Source organism: Phalacrocorax carbo, chromosome 3, assembly GCF_963921805.1.
Source record: "Phalacrocorax carbo chromosome 3, bPhaCar2.1, whole genome shotgun sequence".
In the NCBI taxonomy this organism is placed as follows: domain Eukaryota; kingdom Metazoa; phylum Chordata; class Aves; order Suliformes; family Phalacrocoracidae; genus Phalacrocorax; species Phalacrocorax carbo.
Genome location: NC_087515.1, coordinates 88,553,916 through 88,574,542, shown reverse-complemented (window position 1 = coordinate 88,574,542; position 20,627 = coordinate 88,553,916). Strand labels below are relative to the sequence as shown.

General features: G+C 44.3%; 1 protein-coding gene across 1 annotated transcript in view; it reads right to left on the bottom strand.

Moving 5' to 3' along the window:
• Window positions 1-20,174, bottom strand: part of LOC104044324 (gamma-aminobutyric acid receptor subunit rho-1) — a 33,822-nt gene extending 13,648 nt beyond the window's left edge. The window contains exons 1-5 of the mRNA XM_064448566.1: window positions 20,097-20,174; window positions 19,061-19,254; window positions 3,724-3,777; window positions 1,869-1,975; window positions 429-496 (exon numbers count right to left, since the gene is read on the bottom strand). Coding sequence (XP_064304636.1) covers window positions 429-496; window positions 1,869-1,975; window positions 3,724-3,777; window positions 19,061-19,254; window positions 20,097-20,174 — 501 coding nt within the window. The remainder of the gene's footprint in view (window positions 1-428; window positions 497-1,868; window positions 1,976-3,723; window positions 3,778-19,060; window positions 19,255-20,096) is intronic.
• Between the last annotated feature and the right edge of the window lie 453 nt (window positions 20,175-20,627).

Here is a 20,627-nt window from a genome sequence, read left to right as displayed (position 1 = left end):
CATGGCCAAAGTGAGACCATCTCTGCAGTATATCAAAGTGCTGTAAAACTAAGGCATTAATTAGTCTCCTCTGAGCTTTTAAACATGCTATCACTTCTTAAGAAAATGTAAACTCCCAAATCCATTTGGAGCAGTTTTGGCAGTGTTGTACCGTTTTTGTCCTAGAGAAAAGAAAATGTCAAATTTCTTCCTTCTGCTTCAAGGGAGATGAAATGGTAGTTTGAGGTCAATAGTAGTAATTGTCAGCAGATTCAGATCAAACCCAAATCTGCTTCCTGGAGGCTCTGGAGTTTTTGTCCTTGGAGGTATTCAAACCCCACAGACACAGCCCTGGGCAGCCTGCTCTAGCCAGTCCTGCTGTCAGTGGCGGTTTGGGCTAGATAGTCTCCAGAAGTCCCACCTGACCTTAGCCCTTCTGTGACTCTTACCATGTCCACCTCAGAAATGCTGTCCAGACTTTCAACTTGGACATCCACCCCAACGGGAATTGCAGGGCCTGGGGGAAAAATATTAAAAGTTGATGAAGTATAAACCTGGTGAGGCAAAATAATCCTCTGGCTTTCGTACCTTAGAGATTAAAAATAGATGTTCAGCCTGAAATAGAAACAACAGTAAAACAATTGAAAATAGAAGCAACTGGAATTCATTACAAAAACCTCCTAATAACGATCAAAATCAGCAATGAAACTGACCTATTACTGACTTCCTCTTTTTGTTGTGTCATCCTACATGTGTCCCTTCAAAATTTAAAAGCAATTTTAATAGCTTTTAGCCCTAGCGCTTGGGTTCAGGGCTCGCGAGACAGATGCCTGGCAGAGCATCCGCTCGCCTGAAGAGAAGTGGTGGCACAGCTAAGGGAATGTAAAAGAGTATTCCAAATTTTTCCCTCCCTTCTGCTCCCCTCTCAGGCTAATAACGTCCCTGAGAGCTACTCTGTGTATTTGGCTTCCACATCACCCAGTGCTCAGCTAAGGAAAAGGCAGGGTGAGGGGAGGGGATGCATTGCAGGACAAAGGCATGTGCCACTGAGCCTGGGGCTCCCAAGGGGAAAGGTCTGACTGTGACCCCACATAATAGTGATTTTGATCTTTTTCCTCCCCTCCAGGTTTTGACTCATATACCTCTGGCAATTACAGTACAGGAGATCTATCAAGACAAATAATGTTCACATTAGCAGACTGCTATGAAACTGAAACCTTTTAAAATTAATTGAACACGCTGGTATTTGGTATATTGAGCATTTAGGAATAAAATCTTCTTCCATCAGAGTATATAATGGTATCCTGGATTTGAATGACCATCTGTCAGCCAGAAAGGGTAGATAAATTACAACATTCTCTAATCCAATGGGCTGAAAGAAAACGTGTTCTCCTTCATCTGTTTCCCTGAAAGCTTAGGTTGCTCTAGCACACAGCCACAAAACTGTGAGGAAGCATTAACACATGGCAGTCAAACTATTTTCTTTTGGGTTATAAATGAAATGGCCAGGTCAGTATGCGTGGTACCTGATTTGATGATGCACATACATCACCATAGTAAGACAAAATCTTAGAATTTCCCCATCATCTGGGAATAAACAGAAGGTGTGTTTGCAAATTTTTATCCGAATAGTGTCACTGAATACCAGGAATATTACATTGCCTATATCACATTTCCATGTGTGTGACTATGCTATTTGCTCACCCAAGGAAGACGGCTATTTCACTGCATCGTTATCCCCGCAAGCATGTACTGAATTCACAACACAACAAAAATTACAGACAGAAAAGGGTCTGCTTGTCAGTCTGCTTGTTCACCTGAGTCTGTGTTACAGTATAAAGAAGTGACACTGTAAAACAAGAACAGTGACAAATGTGTACGTTTCATACCTCCAAAACCCGGTCTCATGCTGAAGTCATGGTCATCTATTCGCAGCAGCTGCTCTGACTTCATCAGGGGAGATTTGGTGATGTCAGGACTTCGTTTTAGGATTGGGCTACCAGGAAGAGAGAAACATATCTATGAGCCCTGAGCAGTGCCTGTGAGAAGTACGTGCCCACTTCACTCCATTACCCTTTAGGCCATTTACCCCTTCGACCATAACCATGCAGTTGCTTGCAGTGGTTGGTAGTATGTCATTAAAAAATGATTCCTGTGCTCAACATACAGCTTAGGGACCTATGATAATTCTGGCACTGAGAAAACATTTGTTTAGTGACTTTTTGTTTCTGTAAAATTATCTCTCTTTATAGCACAGTTTGGAGACAGTCATTCAAAAGTGTGGCCAGGAGGAATAGTGTGTGTGGATAAGTGGGGAAATGGAAACGGGGGGAAGCATTTCTGACATTGAGCTATGATGGGGCGTGAGGCCAGGAATTAAATAAACCATATATCAAATAAGCCACTGGCTGTTGCCCAGGAACAAAATGGAGACAGGCTGGGAACCAGGCCAGGAGGCAGGCCATCCCCTAACTTGGGATAAAATTATTAGCTCCTGCCCCAGATTTCTAACAAGGATAAAAAGGACCATTAAAGGCCTGGGAGGTCTCTGAGCATTAAAGAGCCTGGGAGGGTCATTCCAGAAGCTGTTGGAGTTGCACGAAATGCTGGGCGGAGGATGCTCTGCTCCTCCTCTACATCCAGGATGCAAAATGCTGTTCAGTGCCTTAGTGCTTTGGCTGGGCAGCAGGTCCTCAGCTGCTTCATCATGTTGGTAAAACCTTGCTGCCCTCAGCGTAAGCTGCATGGCAGCTGCTTGGGCAGCAGGAGGGCTCAAAGACAGGAGGAGAGATTTTGCTGGTTCTCAGTTTGAGAAAAGATGGTATGCTCAGAGAGTCACTTGTCTGAATATACACAAGACAGGTCAGAAATAGATTAAAGGAAAACAGGACAGCAAAGAAACTGGATTGGGATATGTTCTTGAGATAAAGCTTCTCCTAAATGATGCAGTTTAGCTGTGCTGTACTTCTCACAGACTCGTGGGCAGTTGTACCAGGAGAAGCCAATACAGTAATCTCCTAACAGAGGCCAGTGGTGTTATCAGTGATTCCTCTGTCAGACCCAGAGCTTCATCTGGACTATGGAGTGTCTTAGAAAGATGCTTTGTCTCAGTTTAATAATTTCTAGGAGTGGCGAGTCGCCTACCTTCATCAGTGAATCCTTCTAGTCATGAATTATCCCTCAGGCATTTTAAAAGGTGGCCCCTGCTTCTGCTTTAGATTTAAGTCAGCCTCTGAAAGACCTGTGTCACTGTGAGCATGTACTGGGGAAGGTTTACACCTGCCTGAGATGGGGGAGCGATATTAGCAAGCCATTGGCAAAACCTTCAACATTTGTGAACAGGCTTGACTGTGCTCAGAAAGGCACTTTTACCCTGGCAGTGGTGGAGGGAAGGACTCACAGTGTGATGGAGAGCACATGGAGGAGGGCTCAGCTCCACAGAAGGGATGTTTGGAGGGAAGGCACCCACTCACACTGCATGGGCAACACAAACTGTGCAGCAGCGTAACGTGAAGCCCAAGGGGCTGTGGCAAATGGCCATGGTATCACACCTCACCTCCATGAGGGTGTCAGGCAACGTGGCTTCCTCTGGGGCCTGCTGGATCCTGTAATGTCATGAGTCCTACCTAAATATGACTGGCATGCTCAAGTGGCGTCCCCTTCCCCTGCCACAGCCTCAGCCCAGCCACAGGGACGTGGCTAGCGGGGCTGGGCCAGCAGCAGCCACCGGAGGGTTTCGCCTACCTGCCTTGCTTGTGTGTCTCGCCGTGGGCCTCCCGTCTCTGCCGCTGTGGCCGGCTGCATGAAACAACAGGAGAAGGGAGAGTTGAGGTAGGCAGTCACAGGCAGGTGGGTGAGGACATAAAGAGGGAAGCTTGGCGGGAACCACCAGGTCCCCATGGCGTTACCTTCTGTCACATGTGTGAAATGGCTCTTACCTATTTTTTTAATACCTTTTTACCAAAGGCTGGGCTTGGTGGAGGGTGGGGATGCCAGGGGCTTGCAGCCAGCACAGGACAAAAGGAGGGGAGTGATCATTTTAGTAAGGTGGGACGCCACTGGTTTTGGCTGCCTGGCAAAGGACCCAGGAGGCGGCTTGCCTCCCTCCTCCCGCAGCCATGGCCGGCACCGTCGGAGGCTCTGGAGAGAGGCGGTGCTGCAGGGGCCAAGGCGGGCTGCCCGGGGGCCTCTGCCAGCAGGCAGCACGGCCATTACATCTACTCACCAGAGGCAGTTGGGCATTTTCATGAGAAGAAAATATTTTGAAAGTATTCCAGGGTAAAAAAAAAAAGTAAAAAAAAAGGGAAATATTTATTTCTGGTTTCATACCGTCTCCCAGCTGGCTGTCAAGAAAGCTCTTCTCAGGTGTATGGCCATGATTTCACTTTATCATTAAAGGAAAGAATATTGCTTTTAGCAATGTAAGTGCTAGCTTGTGCAAAAGCAATGTTTTGAACATTTAACTAATCTTTAATTAAAAGTTTTAAAAATTAGCTTCTCTCTGTAATAAACACTAACTCTAATCAACTCTACTGATAAGACTTTTTGCCCATTAACATACATTTCAAATCCCTCTGTAGAGATTTACAGTGGCAAAACTCCTTTTGCAATAACGAGCGTCACCACGCAAATGCCATCGTCCCTTTGGTGAGCAGTGGCAGAACCCCAGGCCTTGCAGGACGGTTTTTCCCCGGGCTGGGAACCCTCTGGAAGCCAATAGCGTTGCAGGGAAATTAATCTTTCCCCTGCCACAGAGAAGTGGACAACCTCTGCATCACCCGGACTAGGGATAGGCACACTGGGGCTCTATCACTGACTCACTCTGAAGCAAAGTGTTGTCTGAGTGGGACTGGGTTTTTTTTTTCCCCAGAATCTTCTCTGTGCTTCCCAGAGGAGGGCTGGGAATAAGCCTATGGGAAGACCACTGTTTGGGGGAGCCTTGGGCCATGCAGCACCTTGCTATTGCAAGGAGAAGCTTCTTTGGCACTTCTTGAACCCGGACATCAATCAGCAAAATGCACTTATAAAAGCAAAATGCACTTTCTGTAGTCTTCTGCCTTGTCGATATGCCCTTGGGCTGCTGCTGATGTGTCTCACTGCTGCCTGCTTCTCATCTGCTGGCCGCCAGAAAGTAATTTCACGTGTTTTAGGGATAAGCAGATTCTGTCGACAAGCTGACCTACTTATATGACTTTAAAGTGCCCTAGTAAACTCTTGGCTGTTCAGGATAATGCTGGTATTCAAACAGGGATGAAGCAGGCCATGTTCTTGCAATTTCTAATTTTCTTTTCTCTTTGTATAACTTATTTAATGCTTCGTGTTGGTCCTGGCATTATCCTGCCTGTCAAGGGAGCCTTCAAGGAATGGTCATCAAGGAGTCATGGCCAAATCCTCCCCATCCTCTGCACCCCGCAAGCCCAGGTGGTTCCTTTTATTTCTTCCAGGTGATTCTCCATTGCCTCTAAATGAAACTTTATTTCCTCATCACAAACCAGCAGAAAATGTCCCCCATGCTCCAGCCACAGCAGGGGACAGTGTTCATTTGTGCTTTGGTTCAGCTCTTTCACTTCTTTTTGCAGTCCCATTCCCCTTGTCACAGCTCTGAGGTTACTGAGCCTTCCCAGCTTTCCTGCCTCCTGTGGCAGCAAAACATTTTTACCTGTTGCAAATCGTTCCCCAGTTACTGTGATTTGAAGCCACATTTCTTTCTACTCAGTAGAAAGTACCAGACTACCTTCTAGTCTGGTTCCTGGGGAGTGCTCTGCAGGCTAAGTGATCAATGGCAGCTCCATCACAGGACCCCATTACCCTGCCTATTTGAGCTGTCAATCAATGGCAAGCCACTATGGCTTCCCCTCACACATCTGCTGTCCCTTAGCATTTGCAGCAGACAGCCGCACTCAGGAGATTCGGTCCAGACATTGTTCACAGATTGCTCAGCGCAACTGTTTGCCACTGCAGCCACGCAGTGTGACAGTGTTGTTCCTGCCTTCACTGGGGTGACAGGCTGTCTTTAAACTAACCAATAACTCCTGAGGTAAAATATACTGAATAACGAAACCCCTTTTTTTCTTTCCCCCAATGTCGATATTTATCTCCTAACAGTTACAGTGCTGAAAGACATTTCATGGCTCATGAAGCTCACTGAGGCACTTTATGAAAAAGTAACAACTGGAGCAGAGTGGCATTTATTCACAGTGGTGCCTGTGCATTCCTAGGGTAGCTGTCAGGCCCCTATTGGCAACTGGGGTGATGCAACCTCTCCAAAGTCTTCATTATTCCCACAAATCCTTCCACTGCTTTAAGAGATCATGAGATGCCTCTGCCCCAAAGGCTAAGGCTTGCTGAGGCTAGGGGGGAATGAGGCAACTGAAGCTTAAGATAGCTAAGGAAAAAGAAATTCAGCAAAACCAGATTTTCATCATTATCACTACAGACACAAGGCAAAAAGCAGCTACTCTTTTTTTTAAAAAAAGCCTGAGATTTACTATGGCACTTATAGTCCCTCCAACATAGCAAAAAGGGTTGCAGGGTTAGCAATAACCATGTCTGATTTTCAGAAAAGACAGTCCAACCCCGACATCTGAAGGTCCCAGCAGGCATTTCCAAATGCCCAGCTTCCCAAGACATGTGCCAGAGGAATGTCAGGTCCATACTTGCAGTGTGCACCAGAAAATGGACAGTATTCTTTGTCTTTGAAATACGAGCTTTTGGAAGCAACCACAACAAATGTGAGAGAAGTCACTACCCATCTCAGCATTTTTGTTTGTAATTAGTTGTGCAGCATACATTTCCCACCTATAAATCATACTCTCTTTTCTCTATGGCATACAATATACCTGAGTAGACAGTGACCTATTTTACACTCTTATTAGGATAATCTCATTAGGATCTGAGAACATTTCTTCCTTGGGGAGTTAATTCAAGTTACAGTTTCAGTTCTTCAGGAAAAGGCAAGATCCAATGTAATTTCCTCAAGAGTAAAAGTGAAAGTAAGTTGCTGAAGTAATGGAGCCAGATTCACATGGTCTTTCTGGGTCCAAGGGGTGACATCCTCGAGGAATGGTGCTGGTGGGTTTGGCAGACGGGGCTAACACTAACGGTGTTATTATTATCAGATTTAATGAAATTTTGAGGCAGTCTGTTCTCTCGGTCCCTTAGGGTATTCTTAGGTCTGCAAACAGGATGGCAGATCAGAGAAGAGATGTCAGAACAGAACCTGTCTCAGGAAATATAGTTGATGTTATGATTAATTTAGCCTTCAAAGGAATTTCAATCAAAGTGTACAATTTATTGAATAGAGACAAGCAAGCAGCGCTGGATGCACGGGGGATCCTTCCGCCTAACGTGCATACCGTCATACGATACTACAGGGTTTATATTCAGTTACTTAATTAATAACAATTAGTAAAAACACGCCTAAGTTTACACTCTTTGGTCAGTGATAAGCATTCCACTTGCCGTTGGTCAGCCGTATTTAAATTAGCCACGCTTGCCATGTAGATGAGCACGCATGCTCTTTACAGGTGTGGGGGGGCAAGTCTTTTTGGTCCTGAATTGGGTCGGTGGTCGCAATCTCCCCCTGCCGAAATTACCTTTCCCCCAGTTTTCATGCTTCAGCGCCTCCTGAGCCAAGAAGTTCCCTGTTATCACTGCTGGCTGATTTGTGGCCTTCCCTTATCTTCTTTCTCTCCTTTGTAGCAAGATGTTTCCACTGTTAGTCCTTGAAGTTACTGAGTTGTATCCTTTTAGGAGGCCTCTTGACAGTGAAGCATTCATTGCTAATGCCGTCTTGTCTGGCCTAAGCATTATTTATTATCTTGTTAAAATTCTCAGATGTTAGTTTCTACTCCTAACTAAAATTCTTTCTTAACAATTAACTACACAAATTGTCAATCAACATCCCAACCATTAAGACAGTTAACAATTCAACTGAACACTGAACGGCCTCTCGGTTACACAAGCACAAACAGAACGGTCAAATGCTAGAGGGTCACACTTCACCGTGTGACTCTAGCATTGTTCCATATTGACACGAATCAGATGAACACATTTTACAGTTGAGATGTGACTGTGGCATAATCTGTGTCCATTCGGTTACTTGCATCATCAGAAACATTTTGGCCACGGACTGTGGCTGCAAATGACTTCAAACCTCCTGCCCTGAGCAAAGGTGCCTGCCACCCCGGGAAGCCTGGAAGCCAATGGCTGGGGCAGAGACACCTGGGGTGCCCGTTTCCTCTCTGCTTATCTCATGCCTGGATGACGCCTCCTCCCTTTCTTCAGTGCACAGACTGTGGACTGTCCCCCCCTACCCTCTGAACCACCATGCACTTAATTTTGTCCGATACGAGCTCTGCAGCTCACACTGTGCTGTGGTGCAGCTCATCCACAGCCTCTCCTACCACTGATGCAAGGCAAGGGAGGGTGTGCAGCTTGCTGAGCCAGTTTTCTGCAGGACTTTTAATTGGAAAGTAATGAAAGTGATGAAAATTCCCTCATCTCTGACAGCCGTGCCATGGCACACAGCTCTGGGCTCCCTGACCCTGGGTGGACACTGGTGGACAGCTTGTGCAGTGCCTCCCATCCTGCACCCACTATGCTGCACAGCCTTCATGCCATGGGGGCAGGAAAATGGCAAGAGCCACATTTTCTTTGGTCTGTCTGTAAAATTACGGCAGGGAAAGGCCCTGATGAAATGCTGCCCAAGGCAAAAGGACCAGGAGAGAACAGTGGAGGAAGCTCAATTCCTGGCAGGGGACAAAGCTTCGGCAGGGAGGACAAGGGAATGGCAAAGGTGTATTGGTAGTATTAAAGAGCTGTGAGAAGTGTAAAGGTCTTATTAGGGACATATACCTAAATATCTGACTAGGTTTTGTTTCTCCCTCTGTTTTACGACCAGTTAGTGACTTGGGTTCATACCACATCATCACGATGTTAAAGGCAGAAAGCAGGCGGGGGGTGCTGGGTCAGGGAATGGGAGAGAGGCAGGAAGGGGCCGGGGATCATATGCACAAACATACAGGAGGTTTCTGCAGAGAAAAAGTGGGGCACAGGCTAAGAAAGTTTGGATTTGCAACAGAGAGGCTATGCATTGGGTGAGACTGAAGAGAAAAGAGGCTGGATATACAGTGATGGGGAGGGAGGAGAAACACTGGCTAAGGCCAGAGGGGAAGATGACAGAAGGAGCAGAGAGGAGACATCAGGCTCAAACTGTGCCTCATCATCGTGTGGGATGAATCCTGGGGCATGGACACCCCAGACAGCCCTGCATGAGTAGGGTGTTCCCTCACCACAGAGTGGGGCGGGGCAGAGAAGCTGCCCGGCTGCTGGAAATGCATGAGCCTCTCTGGGCTAAAGAACCTCCCAGGCTGTGTCCCAGAGGAAGGAAAGAGGTTTTGGGGCAGGTGGTTCACAGAAAGTTCCCCCACAATGTGCCTTTGACTTGAAAATGGATTGGGAAGACCTTCTCAGCAAGCAGGAGATGCTGGTGGACAGGCGGTGCAGCAGGTCTGGGAGAAGACTGAGAGGTAGTCCAGAGCCCAGAGAAGTGCTTTGCAGGAGGAGGAAGAGTGAGGTAGCTAAATGGGGAGAAAATCCACCCAGCACCCGAGGGAGGAGCGAGCAAGCTTGCAATGAGAGGAAGCTGCTCTTGTCCAACGACATGCACTACAGGAGACATGATCCACTGTGTAACATACTAATTCCCAGGGGTAACATAGGATAGAAACCCACTAATTTACACTTAAATTGGGAGAGTCATAAAGTTGTAAGCTGTAAACAAGCCACTAAAAATTGAGGAAAATTAATGATTAAATGTATTTTATCTTGGCATTTGGCAAGCCCTTGTTTGCTTGCAATTATGCTGGGTCATGTGTCCATATGATTAGTAGTTTTAAAGTTGGTAAAGAAAGGTGACCATTGCTATTAATCTATTGGTGGTGGTTAAATCTATTAAAAGAAATAGGGAAAGAGTGCTATTTTCGATGTTCACGTCACAAAGCCTGAGAAATAGTGGGATTCGGGGCTATTCTACCATCTTATTTTTGAGTGATACGGAAAATTCAATGAGAACGCCTTTTTAATCCAGCATTATTTAAGTATAGATGAATCTCAGATTGCAAAATATGCAGAGGCAGGAGACATATATACACCCTTTAAATTTTGCACTTCCTTTGTTCTTTGCGTGGACAAAAACACTGGCAAAAGGAAAAAAAATGAAACAAACCTACACATGTTAATTATTCACAGAAATGCCATACCACCTGAGATCTTGGCACTGTATCTGATGTTGCAAAAATCAAAGTGTCCCTATGTGGCAGAAATTGCATCCAGTGGGCATGTGTTTGCTGGGTTTTGTGTTATACAGGTGGAAAGGAAGGGTCGGAGGGAGAAGAAGGAGCATGACTGAGGTCCGTCCTGACAGCTGAGGAGGGGGCAGGCACGGTGCCAGGGCTCAGCTAAGTGAAAAGGAGAAGTGGATGAAGGGACAGGGAGCAACTAATGGGGCAAAGCAGAATGTGCTGGAAGGTTTCATGTCTGTCCCAGTCTTCAAAGAAAAGTTGACTTCTAAGCAGATGTCAGCAGAGTGCAGATCAGGGAAGGGCATGTTAAGGAATATTTAGACAAACTGGAGGTATTTAAGTCAACAGAGGCTGATGGCACTTCCCTGGAGGAACTGGGAGTACCAGCTGTTACAGTCTGATCCGTAAACAGGTACCTCTGAGGACTCCTCACAGATGTGTGATACCCTGAGAGGGGGTGAGAGTGAACACAAAACCTGGTGTTAAGCAGGGGACACAAGAAGGATGTTGGAGATTTGACATTTAGAAAGAAACCAGGACAAATTTGTGATCCATTTGTCTGCCCTCCCAGGGATAATGAGATTATATAGATCACTCAATGTGAATCTTTGCAATAATTGATGTCAAACCAGTCTAATGTCCTTTCTGACAGTGTAACTGGCTGCCTTAGTGTAAGCAGGAGGAAGAGTAGATTTGAATGAAGTTTTAAATATTTCATTACTAAACCAGGGAAACACAGTTGAGATGAAACTATGACTTTGAGTATGGTTCAAAGACTGTGGTTAGAATAACTGCCACTACTTTGCTGCCAAGAGACATTAAATGACATCTCACAGAATTCATCCTGGAAACTACTAGCCAATATGTTCAATAATAATGCAGATGACAAACTGTAAAACTTGTGCATGACAGCATGCACAGACAATTTGGGGTTTTGGATCAGAATTCAAAGTAACCTCAACATGTTGAAAAAATGCTCTGATGTCAATAAGATTAATTTCAGTAAAAGAGAATAAGGACTGCACGAAGTACAGAGAAATAATTGAACAGATGAAGAATGGGGAATAACTAGATAATTACCAATATTACACTTTTGCTAGTTTCTTTTTTACAGCAACAAAAGCACCCTCTCTTTATAAGGGCAATAAAAAATGTCAACAACTAAGGAATTTATTTGCAATACCAAAAATACAGAATTGTAACAATTGTGCTGTTGGGCTGATGTTAAGAAATATTCATATTGGCAAAGGACTGGTGACAGATTTAAAGTAAATGGACTGAACAGTAACAAGTCACCAGGCTTTCACCCATGTGAAGAAAACCAAGTAAGAAACTGTTGACCCAGCATTTAAATTGTCCTTGGTGTCACAGGAGTGGAAGGTGACAATTTTCCACTTCTTTGGCAAAAGAGCTCCAACTGGAATCTGAGAAGTTACAGACTGCTCCACTGGACAGATTAGCTACAACCATAGTAAAACCACCAACAGCAGACACCAGATAAACATGGTATAAATTAAAGAAGAGCAAGAAACATTACGGCTTTGCTTGAGGGATGCTATGCACTATAATACCCTTCTTCAAAAGGTTAATGACCTTGTAGATGAGGCCGCTCAAGGTGACACAGTGTACCTCAGTTTCCAAAAATATGCTGACAGGTCCTTTCCAGAGGCTTATAAAGAAACCAGCCGGTCAAAAAGAGGGCATTTCCCTTCATGCAAATTGTTGCAAAATAGGAAACAACAGGAATAATGGAGAGTTTTCACTGTGAAGAAAGGTTTTCAGTATGGGAATCTATGATAGTATTTCTGTTGTTCAATAAATTTATAAATTATTTGGGAGAAAACAATAATTACTGGCAACAATGTTTACTGAGGATATGCAACTATTAAAGGTAGTCAAAATCAGAACTGTGAGCGAAGAATTACAGCAGGACCTAATGACGCTAAGTGATGTCAGATAAAATGACAGCAGAAATTCAGTTTTAGTAAATTCAGAATAATCTACATTGTTTTGTACTTTGTATTTTTGCATTTTTTCAATGTACTTTCAGAAACAATGTTAAGACATTGATGTCCTCCAAATCAGCTGTTACTACATAGGAAGGAGGTCTCAGTGTCACTGTAGCTCCACAGTGCTCAAAAAACCAAAGAGGTTAGGTGCTAATGGGAATGGAGGAGCAAACCAAACAGAAAGCATTTCAATGTTATTAGTAACACCAAGGTATGCCCACATCTCACATATCCAATACCCACAGTTGGAAAAAAACAGAGCAGAGCAAGAGGAGAAAGAGAGCTCAGAGGTGGCTTCCAGGCAGCCTGAGCAGGGCTCTCCAGGTGGGAAGGGAGGCAAAAGCCGAGTGGTATCGTGCAATGATATAAAATCAGGAGGGACATGGTGAAGATGAACAGGAATTTGCGGCTCCAGACTTTTCATAACACATAACAAGAAGAAATTTGGAAAGAATTCAAATTGAAATGAACATCAACACGGCATGCCTTCACACTGTGAAATTCGCTGTCACTGAAAGCTGCGAGTGCTGAAAACACCAGTGAGTTTGGAAGATGACTGTGTAGTTTATAGAAGAAAGACCAGCAGGAGCGTTTCAGACATGAATCCAACCCCTGAATCAGGAAATCAAACCACTTATATGCACTCAGGAGGGAGGAAACTGCTTTGCAGTATCTTCGGGTTTGTTTGGGGTTTTTTTTGTTAGGCTGCAGATAAGTTTTTAGAGTCTATTATGTCTTCTCACACCAGCTCACTGGAGTAATGGTGGGCTAGAAGACAACATCAAGCTGCTGATCCTGAGTAAGTTGCACAGTGGCAACATTGACTGGAGATGTTATCACCAGTGGCACAGTGAAGTGGCACAGTACATGGGTGTATGAACAAAGCTACAGAAGTACCAGTAGAGACAATGCTCTGCCATGAATCACCTGAATAAAGATAGGAAGCTATGTGAAGTGTAGACCCAAAGTAAGTTCTAGAAAGGATAAAAGGAGGCTGGTGATAATGATGAAAGTAGAAAATATCATTTTCAAAACATCATCATTTGCAATGATAAGCAGAAAGAGGACACTTTTGGCTGGGTTATGAATAAAAAACCCACAAAATTTCCAAGAAAAGTTGTCATTCAGGATTGAAGTTACTTGAAAGAACAACAGGGGTGGAAAGGAAAAATGAGAGAAAGAGCAAAGCAATAATGAAAAACAAGTTACTGTATAACGAGATAAAGATGAGCACTGTTGGACAGAAGAAAAGGATTTCTGGCAAGTGGAAGAAGAGGTAAGTGAGGCAGCAGCAACAGCTGCCAGAGGAGAGAAGGAAGTTACAGAATAATACAGAATTAAAAGCAACTGGAGAAAATCTGGCAGAACTGTGTGACAGGGGAAATGGCTGTCCCAAGGGTCAAATAAATGAGGCAGGTGAAGCAAAGGGCAGAGAAAGCCTGGGTCAAAAAAGAGAAAGTGCAAGTTGGAGAAGAGGAGGAACCTTGAATGGGGGAAAGAAAAGGAGTGAAGGAGATGGAGGTGAAAAGAGGAAAGGAAAAGGCAAGTTACCAACAGGGGAGATGGAGAGGCTCCAGCTGTGTTGGCCTGAAGCTGACTCTGGGCTTCATATTGCTCTCCTGATACCCAGCACTGCTGGTGCATATGGTGTCAAGGCACAATGCAGAGTGCTGATCTAAAAAGAAGTGCCTTGGGAGCTGCGGGTGCTCAGTGCTCCACTGGATCTGGCTTGCTGTTGATAATGTGCTCCTATAGACAATGGCTTCAACGGGCATTTTATGGGCTTATTGTGCACTCTGAAGATCTGATCTAAAGACAGCTTGCATTAGTAAGCTTTGTTCATGCAAATAAATGCTTTCAGGATCGATGCTGAGGATAAGATACAAGAGCAAAACTCTAGGACGAGAGAACAGCTTAAGGATTGCTGGGAGGTGAAGGAAGAAATCCTGTTAGGGATGAATTTATGAGGCCAGAGAAAGCATTTGGAGGGCAAGAAGGTAAGAGCTGCTCTACGCGTAGCAGGCAGCCTCAGTGAGGGTACCAGGATAGCCATGTGTGATTTACAGAGCACAGAGAGCTCGCGCATAGCGTGGCTGGGGTACGGAGGAGCTAAAAACACAGAAACCCGATCCAAATTCAACAAAAGCAAAGGAAATTAACTTTAATGTTGTGAATGTTCAGTATGATGCTGAAGCTTTGAGAAAGTACTGGGAAGGAACCATAGCCATAATGATGCAGGGTGGCTCCCATCACGTAAGAAGAGTGTCACTAATTGTAATATCTGAAAATGTCATAAAGACAAAGATCTTTGGCCATGAAAGAGACCTTGTGATAACAAGCCCAGGGCTTATTGTAGAGGATGTCATTCAACTGTTTTAAAAGATATCTCTATTGACAGAAGCATGGACATGGAGCTCTAGAGGAGCAGAAAATTTGTTGCTGTTTGGAGACCAGACTGAGGTAAAATGATTAAACACAGCCAGGGAATGGTAGGGACACAACTGAAAACATGAAGAGGGTCTTTTAGCTAAGATTAAACAAACATGATCCATAAATCTTGTACAGTGAAATCTCTTCTGCTGAGAGTTGTTTGAGAGGTGGTTATATGCTGTCCAGGGAGACTTTAGTGTTAAAAGAGATTTTTTTTTTTCCCCAGGAGTTAGCTCTGGCAGAACAACCTGGGCTCGGCTCCAGGCCAGTTCTTTGCCTATTGCTCATCCTCTCTAGCAGATTCTGCAAGTCTAATTAGCAGCCCAGGCTTCGGCCCTTTTGTTGGCATAATGATGTTGTGACCTTTAGTGACCCTTTGTACCCTTCTAGTGACCCCCGTGCAGCCTGATGGCTTTCCAAGAGCCTGAGCAGTTGGAAAAGCAGCAGACAGCCCTCTTGCCGGCGCTCCAGATCTCAGCTCCTTCCTGTAGGAGTTTTGGCACTGTGGATTTAGCAGGAGCAAAAAGCTTTGCAAACCCTGCAGGATTTGCGCATGGCTGACTGCAAATTGCGTACAGGTCTACAAGGTGAGAAAGGTTTTATTTTTACAGAGCTGCTCTTTCAAGTGGAATTCCTTTGAGGCGATTTGTCCTGGAGATTAGCAAAAATAAGTAGTTAAGTCTTTGACTGGCACACAGACCATTTTTACAGTGAATTACAATATAGGAGGGCTCTGTAATAAGTCCCATGTGGTAAAACTATCTACTTCACAGCTTTCATTGTGACTGTATGCATACTTTGACCTACACTTATTTGCCATTTTCTTGTCACACTCTGCAGTGTGTTCCAAAGCATCATCAGCTTTATTTCAGGAATTATTAGCAACCTTTTGCAAAATTCCTGTCATCCAAACCCAGTCCCCAAAGGACCATGCTGCATGCACGAATTCTTGTGGGGAAACCCATGCCTGTCTGCTCACCCTTCTTCAAGGTTTTTCTGTCTCATGATAGAATGGCTACCTTGGGGTGCCCTGAGGACCCCTGTTCACCATATCAGCAGGAGTGCAAAGGCTGTGGGATCAGCTGGATATGGGCAGGTGAAAGGACAAGCCCTGGGGCTGAAAACTGCAGAGCAAATGGTGGATTTTTATTTGAAAGCAGAGTTCAGAACAACTGAGACACCTTGGGAGAAACTTGCAGGACGGCACCATCTAAAGAAACAAGCTAAAAGCCGGTGCATTTCCACCATCAGCTGCACCATGAGAATCAGGAGCAAAGCTGGACAACGTCTGTCAGGGACAGCAGGAAACTGGCAGCACAGACAAGGTGGCAGGTCTCTACAGCAGGTGACTGCACTGCCTGCCAACACCGGTGGCTGGCACTGAACCCTGGCAGTAGGGCAAGCGGATGGTCTTGTGCCTCTAAAGGGCTTCCAGCAGCTAGGGAGGTGTAAATAAAGCCACCCTGAGCATCCTGTGATGGTGTGGAGCCAGCCTTTTCCACTTCAGCTAGATTTCCCCATCAACCTCCAGTGGGGTCTGTGGGTCTCTTCAGAAGAAAAAGGCTGCAGTGAAGGGATGGATTTCCACCCTGGTCCTTACCATAAGCCTTATGGAGCAAGAGATAACACAGCAGGAGTAACAAAGTCAATTGCTATAACTTCATCTGCATAATGAATATTCAGGGCTGAGTCTTGAAGGGAGGTGAAACAGAGTCAATAATAAAATGTTCAGGAACAATCTTCACTGCAAGCTTTTTCTGATGTTATATATCATCCCCCCTTGCTCTGTTTTTCTTCCAGGATCTAATTCTGTGATGGAAAAAGGCCTTGACTTTGAATTAAATGCAAATGAACTGTGCCTGCTTCAAAACTGTCTCGTATGATCAACATCTTAATGTATAGGGAGCTACATGTGAGTACAAAGAGGACTGGCTGTACCTCTAAGACAAGGTGTCCTGCCATACACAGATGCCTTGTCATGTTGGGCAAATATGGTCTCCCACTGTGGGGCTGCAATGGAGACCATGACCACAACCCCAGGAGGTCAACAGGAGCGACTCTGTATACAGCACCTACATGAGGACTGTACAAATACTGCACCGAGTCCTGATGTTGATCCTGCAAAAGCAGTGAAGGGACAGAGGAAAACAGGCAAATGACTGAGTCAGGTTCGGGAAGCACCGTACTCTGAGAAATGTAAGAAGCTTAGTTTTCTGAATATATCTAAGCAAAGATGAAGAGGGAGCCTGATCCACCTGCAAGTACCTGGATGGAGAAGAGACAAGCTATGATAGTACAGGAGCAGACGGATGGAAGCTGAAGTTAAAAAATACTTGGGATCCTAATCTGAGTTCATTTGACACTGAAGGTAGTTACCATAAATTAGGAGTTCAGTGTACAATTCATACAGAAAGCTTTGTTGTTTGTGCTTAGCAGGAAATCAGATGGATGACCATAATCATCCTTTTTTACCTACAAATTACAAGGCTGGCAAAACCATTGGTCTCTTGTGTCCTATCCCATCACAGGGGAAAGTGAGAGCTGTACTAGGCACCACACTGCTGAGGGACACCCCTACAACCATATGCTCCTCTCTCTCCATCAGCCCTCCTTAGCATCAGTACTGCTCTACGGAGGCAGAAATAGGCCAGAAATGACCTCCCAGGCCAGCGTGGGCGCACTGGGAGGGCGGTGGACCCAACTTCTTAAAGCTGCGACACCTCTGGGCTTTCTGTCAGGCTTATTCTGACAAAATTACATTGAATACACAAAGCACGGGTGAAGAGCCTGTTCCTATGTGAACTGAATAGGTATTTCTTTTCCATTTTCACATATTTTTAACACTTTGCTGCTGTGATTTGTTATATGATGAATTACTTTCACTGACACTGTTAAGTGTCTGGTGCAGTGGGAGTTTTTTGTTAAAGACGCTAAACAAGAACACGGCTGTGTGTACGCATTCCTCTTTGCTGGACCCTTTTCAGATCAGATGGTGGTATCTTGCTTCTCACCCCTTTATTTTGCTACAGCCAGCCTATGACCTCTGCTGCCACTGTCATGAAGCCTCAACAAAAACAGAGATTTTGTGTCTGTCTTGCATCCATACTGTCTCTGGTAACGCATCCCCTGGGGGCTGACCATGAAGAGAGCCACTACATGCATTTTGCCAGTTATACCTCCACAAAGGTGGCTTCACTGCTAAAGCCATTTCCTATGTAAAAAGGCTCATGGACCTCCAAGTGCCAGCCAGGACACTGCAGTCACACTGTAACGAAGCCCTGACTTGCTACAAGGGGCTACAAGAAAACAAAAAGGTGCGGCACTTTCCACCCCTTCCACCTTCCAGTCATTTTTCTTGAAAGCTAACAGGAGTGGTTTCCTCAGGACTATGATATTCCTGCATTTCCCTCCCCATACACTTTATAGTATTGATGGTGATACGGAGTCATTACAGAACAGAAACTGTCATTATAGCAAAGCAGAAACGACATAGGTTCAGTCTGTGACAAGCAGAAGTACACAACATTTGAAGAGAAAACTGTGTCAGCTATATTATTAAAAAAAAAAAACCCTAAGGATTTTTCCTCCAGATGTACTTTGTTACATGCTTGAGTATAAAAATCCTCATACAAAGTTCCAAATATTCCCCAAATAGAATATAAGTAGTCAGAACTCAGTTGTAGCAAAAAACCTTTCCCAACTCAAAACCTCCTAAAATGGCTGTCTACAAGATAGTGGGAGAAAAATGCCACATAGTCTTTTTGTAAGAGAGGGAGATAAAAGAACAGACAATATTTTAAATAATTTTTAATGTCTTAATTCAATACAATGAATGCTTTTTCTGTTTCTTCTGATTACTGATCATAGCCTTGAATTTTGCAAAGAGACTTTAATTTTTTCTCTCAAAAGCTCTATAAAACAAATATAGTGTAGGAATAATAAACTAAATTCTGAATGCTTTCATTTGAGATTTCAAGTCAATCTAATCTTCAGCAAATGCAACAATCCTCATGGACCTAAATTTCCTCTCCACTTCCATGTAAATAATCTACCACATTTTAACCCCAATATATATAAGCAAATGCTTCTTTTTTTGCACCTTTTCAAACTCCGAGATACACCACAAACCCTTTTTGGAGTGGGGGGAGCAATGATCTTCACTGTAGAAAATGCATTAAAACTTATTAATTGGCAAAAACAGCAACAGAAAATATTTTTTACTCAGAGATCACAATCTGCAAATGCAAATTCTAATTATCTGTTAGTCATTATATCTTCACCTGAAACATTACATTTGTCCAAACTGTAGCTATTTTAATGTAAAAAAATTAGACTCACCTGCCTTTTTTGTATACCTCATGTATTTCTTTTCCTTGTCGGTGGGCTCTGCATTCAGTGGATAAAACCCATCCCCACAACAGGAGGAAGATGCTAAAATGCATTTTATGGACAGTCAATATGTTACTTGAAGGTTCTGTATCCAGAAATAGTCCATACAAGAAAAAGAAAACAAAAATGTAGATCCCGTTCCTCTTTTTAAGACATTATCAGTCTGATTGTTATTGGAAGGATGTTTACTCATACAAAAAATCATCCTGCAGTATTTAATCTGGACAGTGGGGAAAGCAATTTCCACTAAACCTATAAATCCTTCTACGTCAGATGGCAGGGATTTTCTAGCAGCGTTGAATTCACATTTTCTCAGAGAACAATTATTTTTTTGTCCAAACAGGCTATTTTATTAATTGGTTTCAATTGAACCCTTTTCAAGTACCTGTGGGATATGGCATATATATATTTCTGCCTGGTTAACCAAAGTAGTGCAGTTGGTCAGACAGGTGTCATTAGTCATTCTTTAATCACCAAACTTATCTGTATAGCAGTGATGTTTGTTACAGGAGTTGCAATAGATTGAAAAGTGTTAATAAACGTGCATCAGTTTCCAGCAACACCTCATTTCCATTTAGCTCTACAAACAGTATCTTGATCCTGCGTGGTTTTCTACATTACTTTAATATACAGTGGTACTGTGGCTGGAGTGGTCGGTGCTTTCAGGACTTGTGTCATGTACCTCACTGCTCAGCTGAGCAGGGTCTCTGGAAAGTATCCTGGTGTGCCGAGGAAGGTGGGGAGGACAGCCTGGGGGAGATACCTCTCTTCTCTGCACAGGGCGCTCTGGAGGGATCCTGCCAAAGCAGAGCAGCAAAAGCCAGAGCTGCAGGAGAGTTCAGGGGCCTGGTGAGCTGGGTCTCACGTGGCAGACAAAAATCCTCATTGCTGCTAAAGAGAATAAAACACCATGGGCAGAAATAAGTGGCCAAGCCAGCCACATTGCCCATCTCTTTGGAGCTCATCCCCTCCCTGCATAACCCACAGCTCCATGTTTACTCTCCTTCTCCTCTGTGCCTCCCCGCAAGGCCTTGCAGCTCTGGTTCCACTTGCGCCTTATCATGGAGATGTTGCCCCATGCTCTGCAGACACCACCAGTCTTGTCCCATCCCTTTGCTGACAAGGGTTTTCTTCCTCTGCCTTGTTACCTATGGATTTCTATTTTAAAGCAGTTCATGAAAGCCCTTTCTTAAAACCCTGGGGAGCAGATCTCTACCTGGTCTAAGCTGCTGTGGCTTTATCAACTTCAGTGAGCATTTACACTGCTTTGGGATCCACAGGAACAACACATCGAAAGCCACTGAAATGTCATTCCAACAACCCAGATTCAATTTAATGATTTGTTGGGCTAAAGCATTTCCTATACAAAGTCACGCAGACTTCAAGAGATGGGCAGTCACCAGCAGTCTGTTGCAATGGCTAATCACTGTTGCGGGTCAAAGAAGTTGTACCCATCTTATCTTTGAAAATTATCTGCGTTCGGTTTCCACCGATTCACGTATCCTTCTCAAGGAGG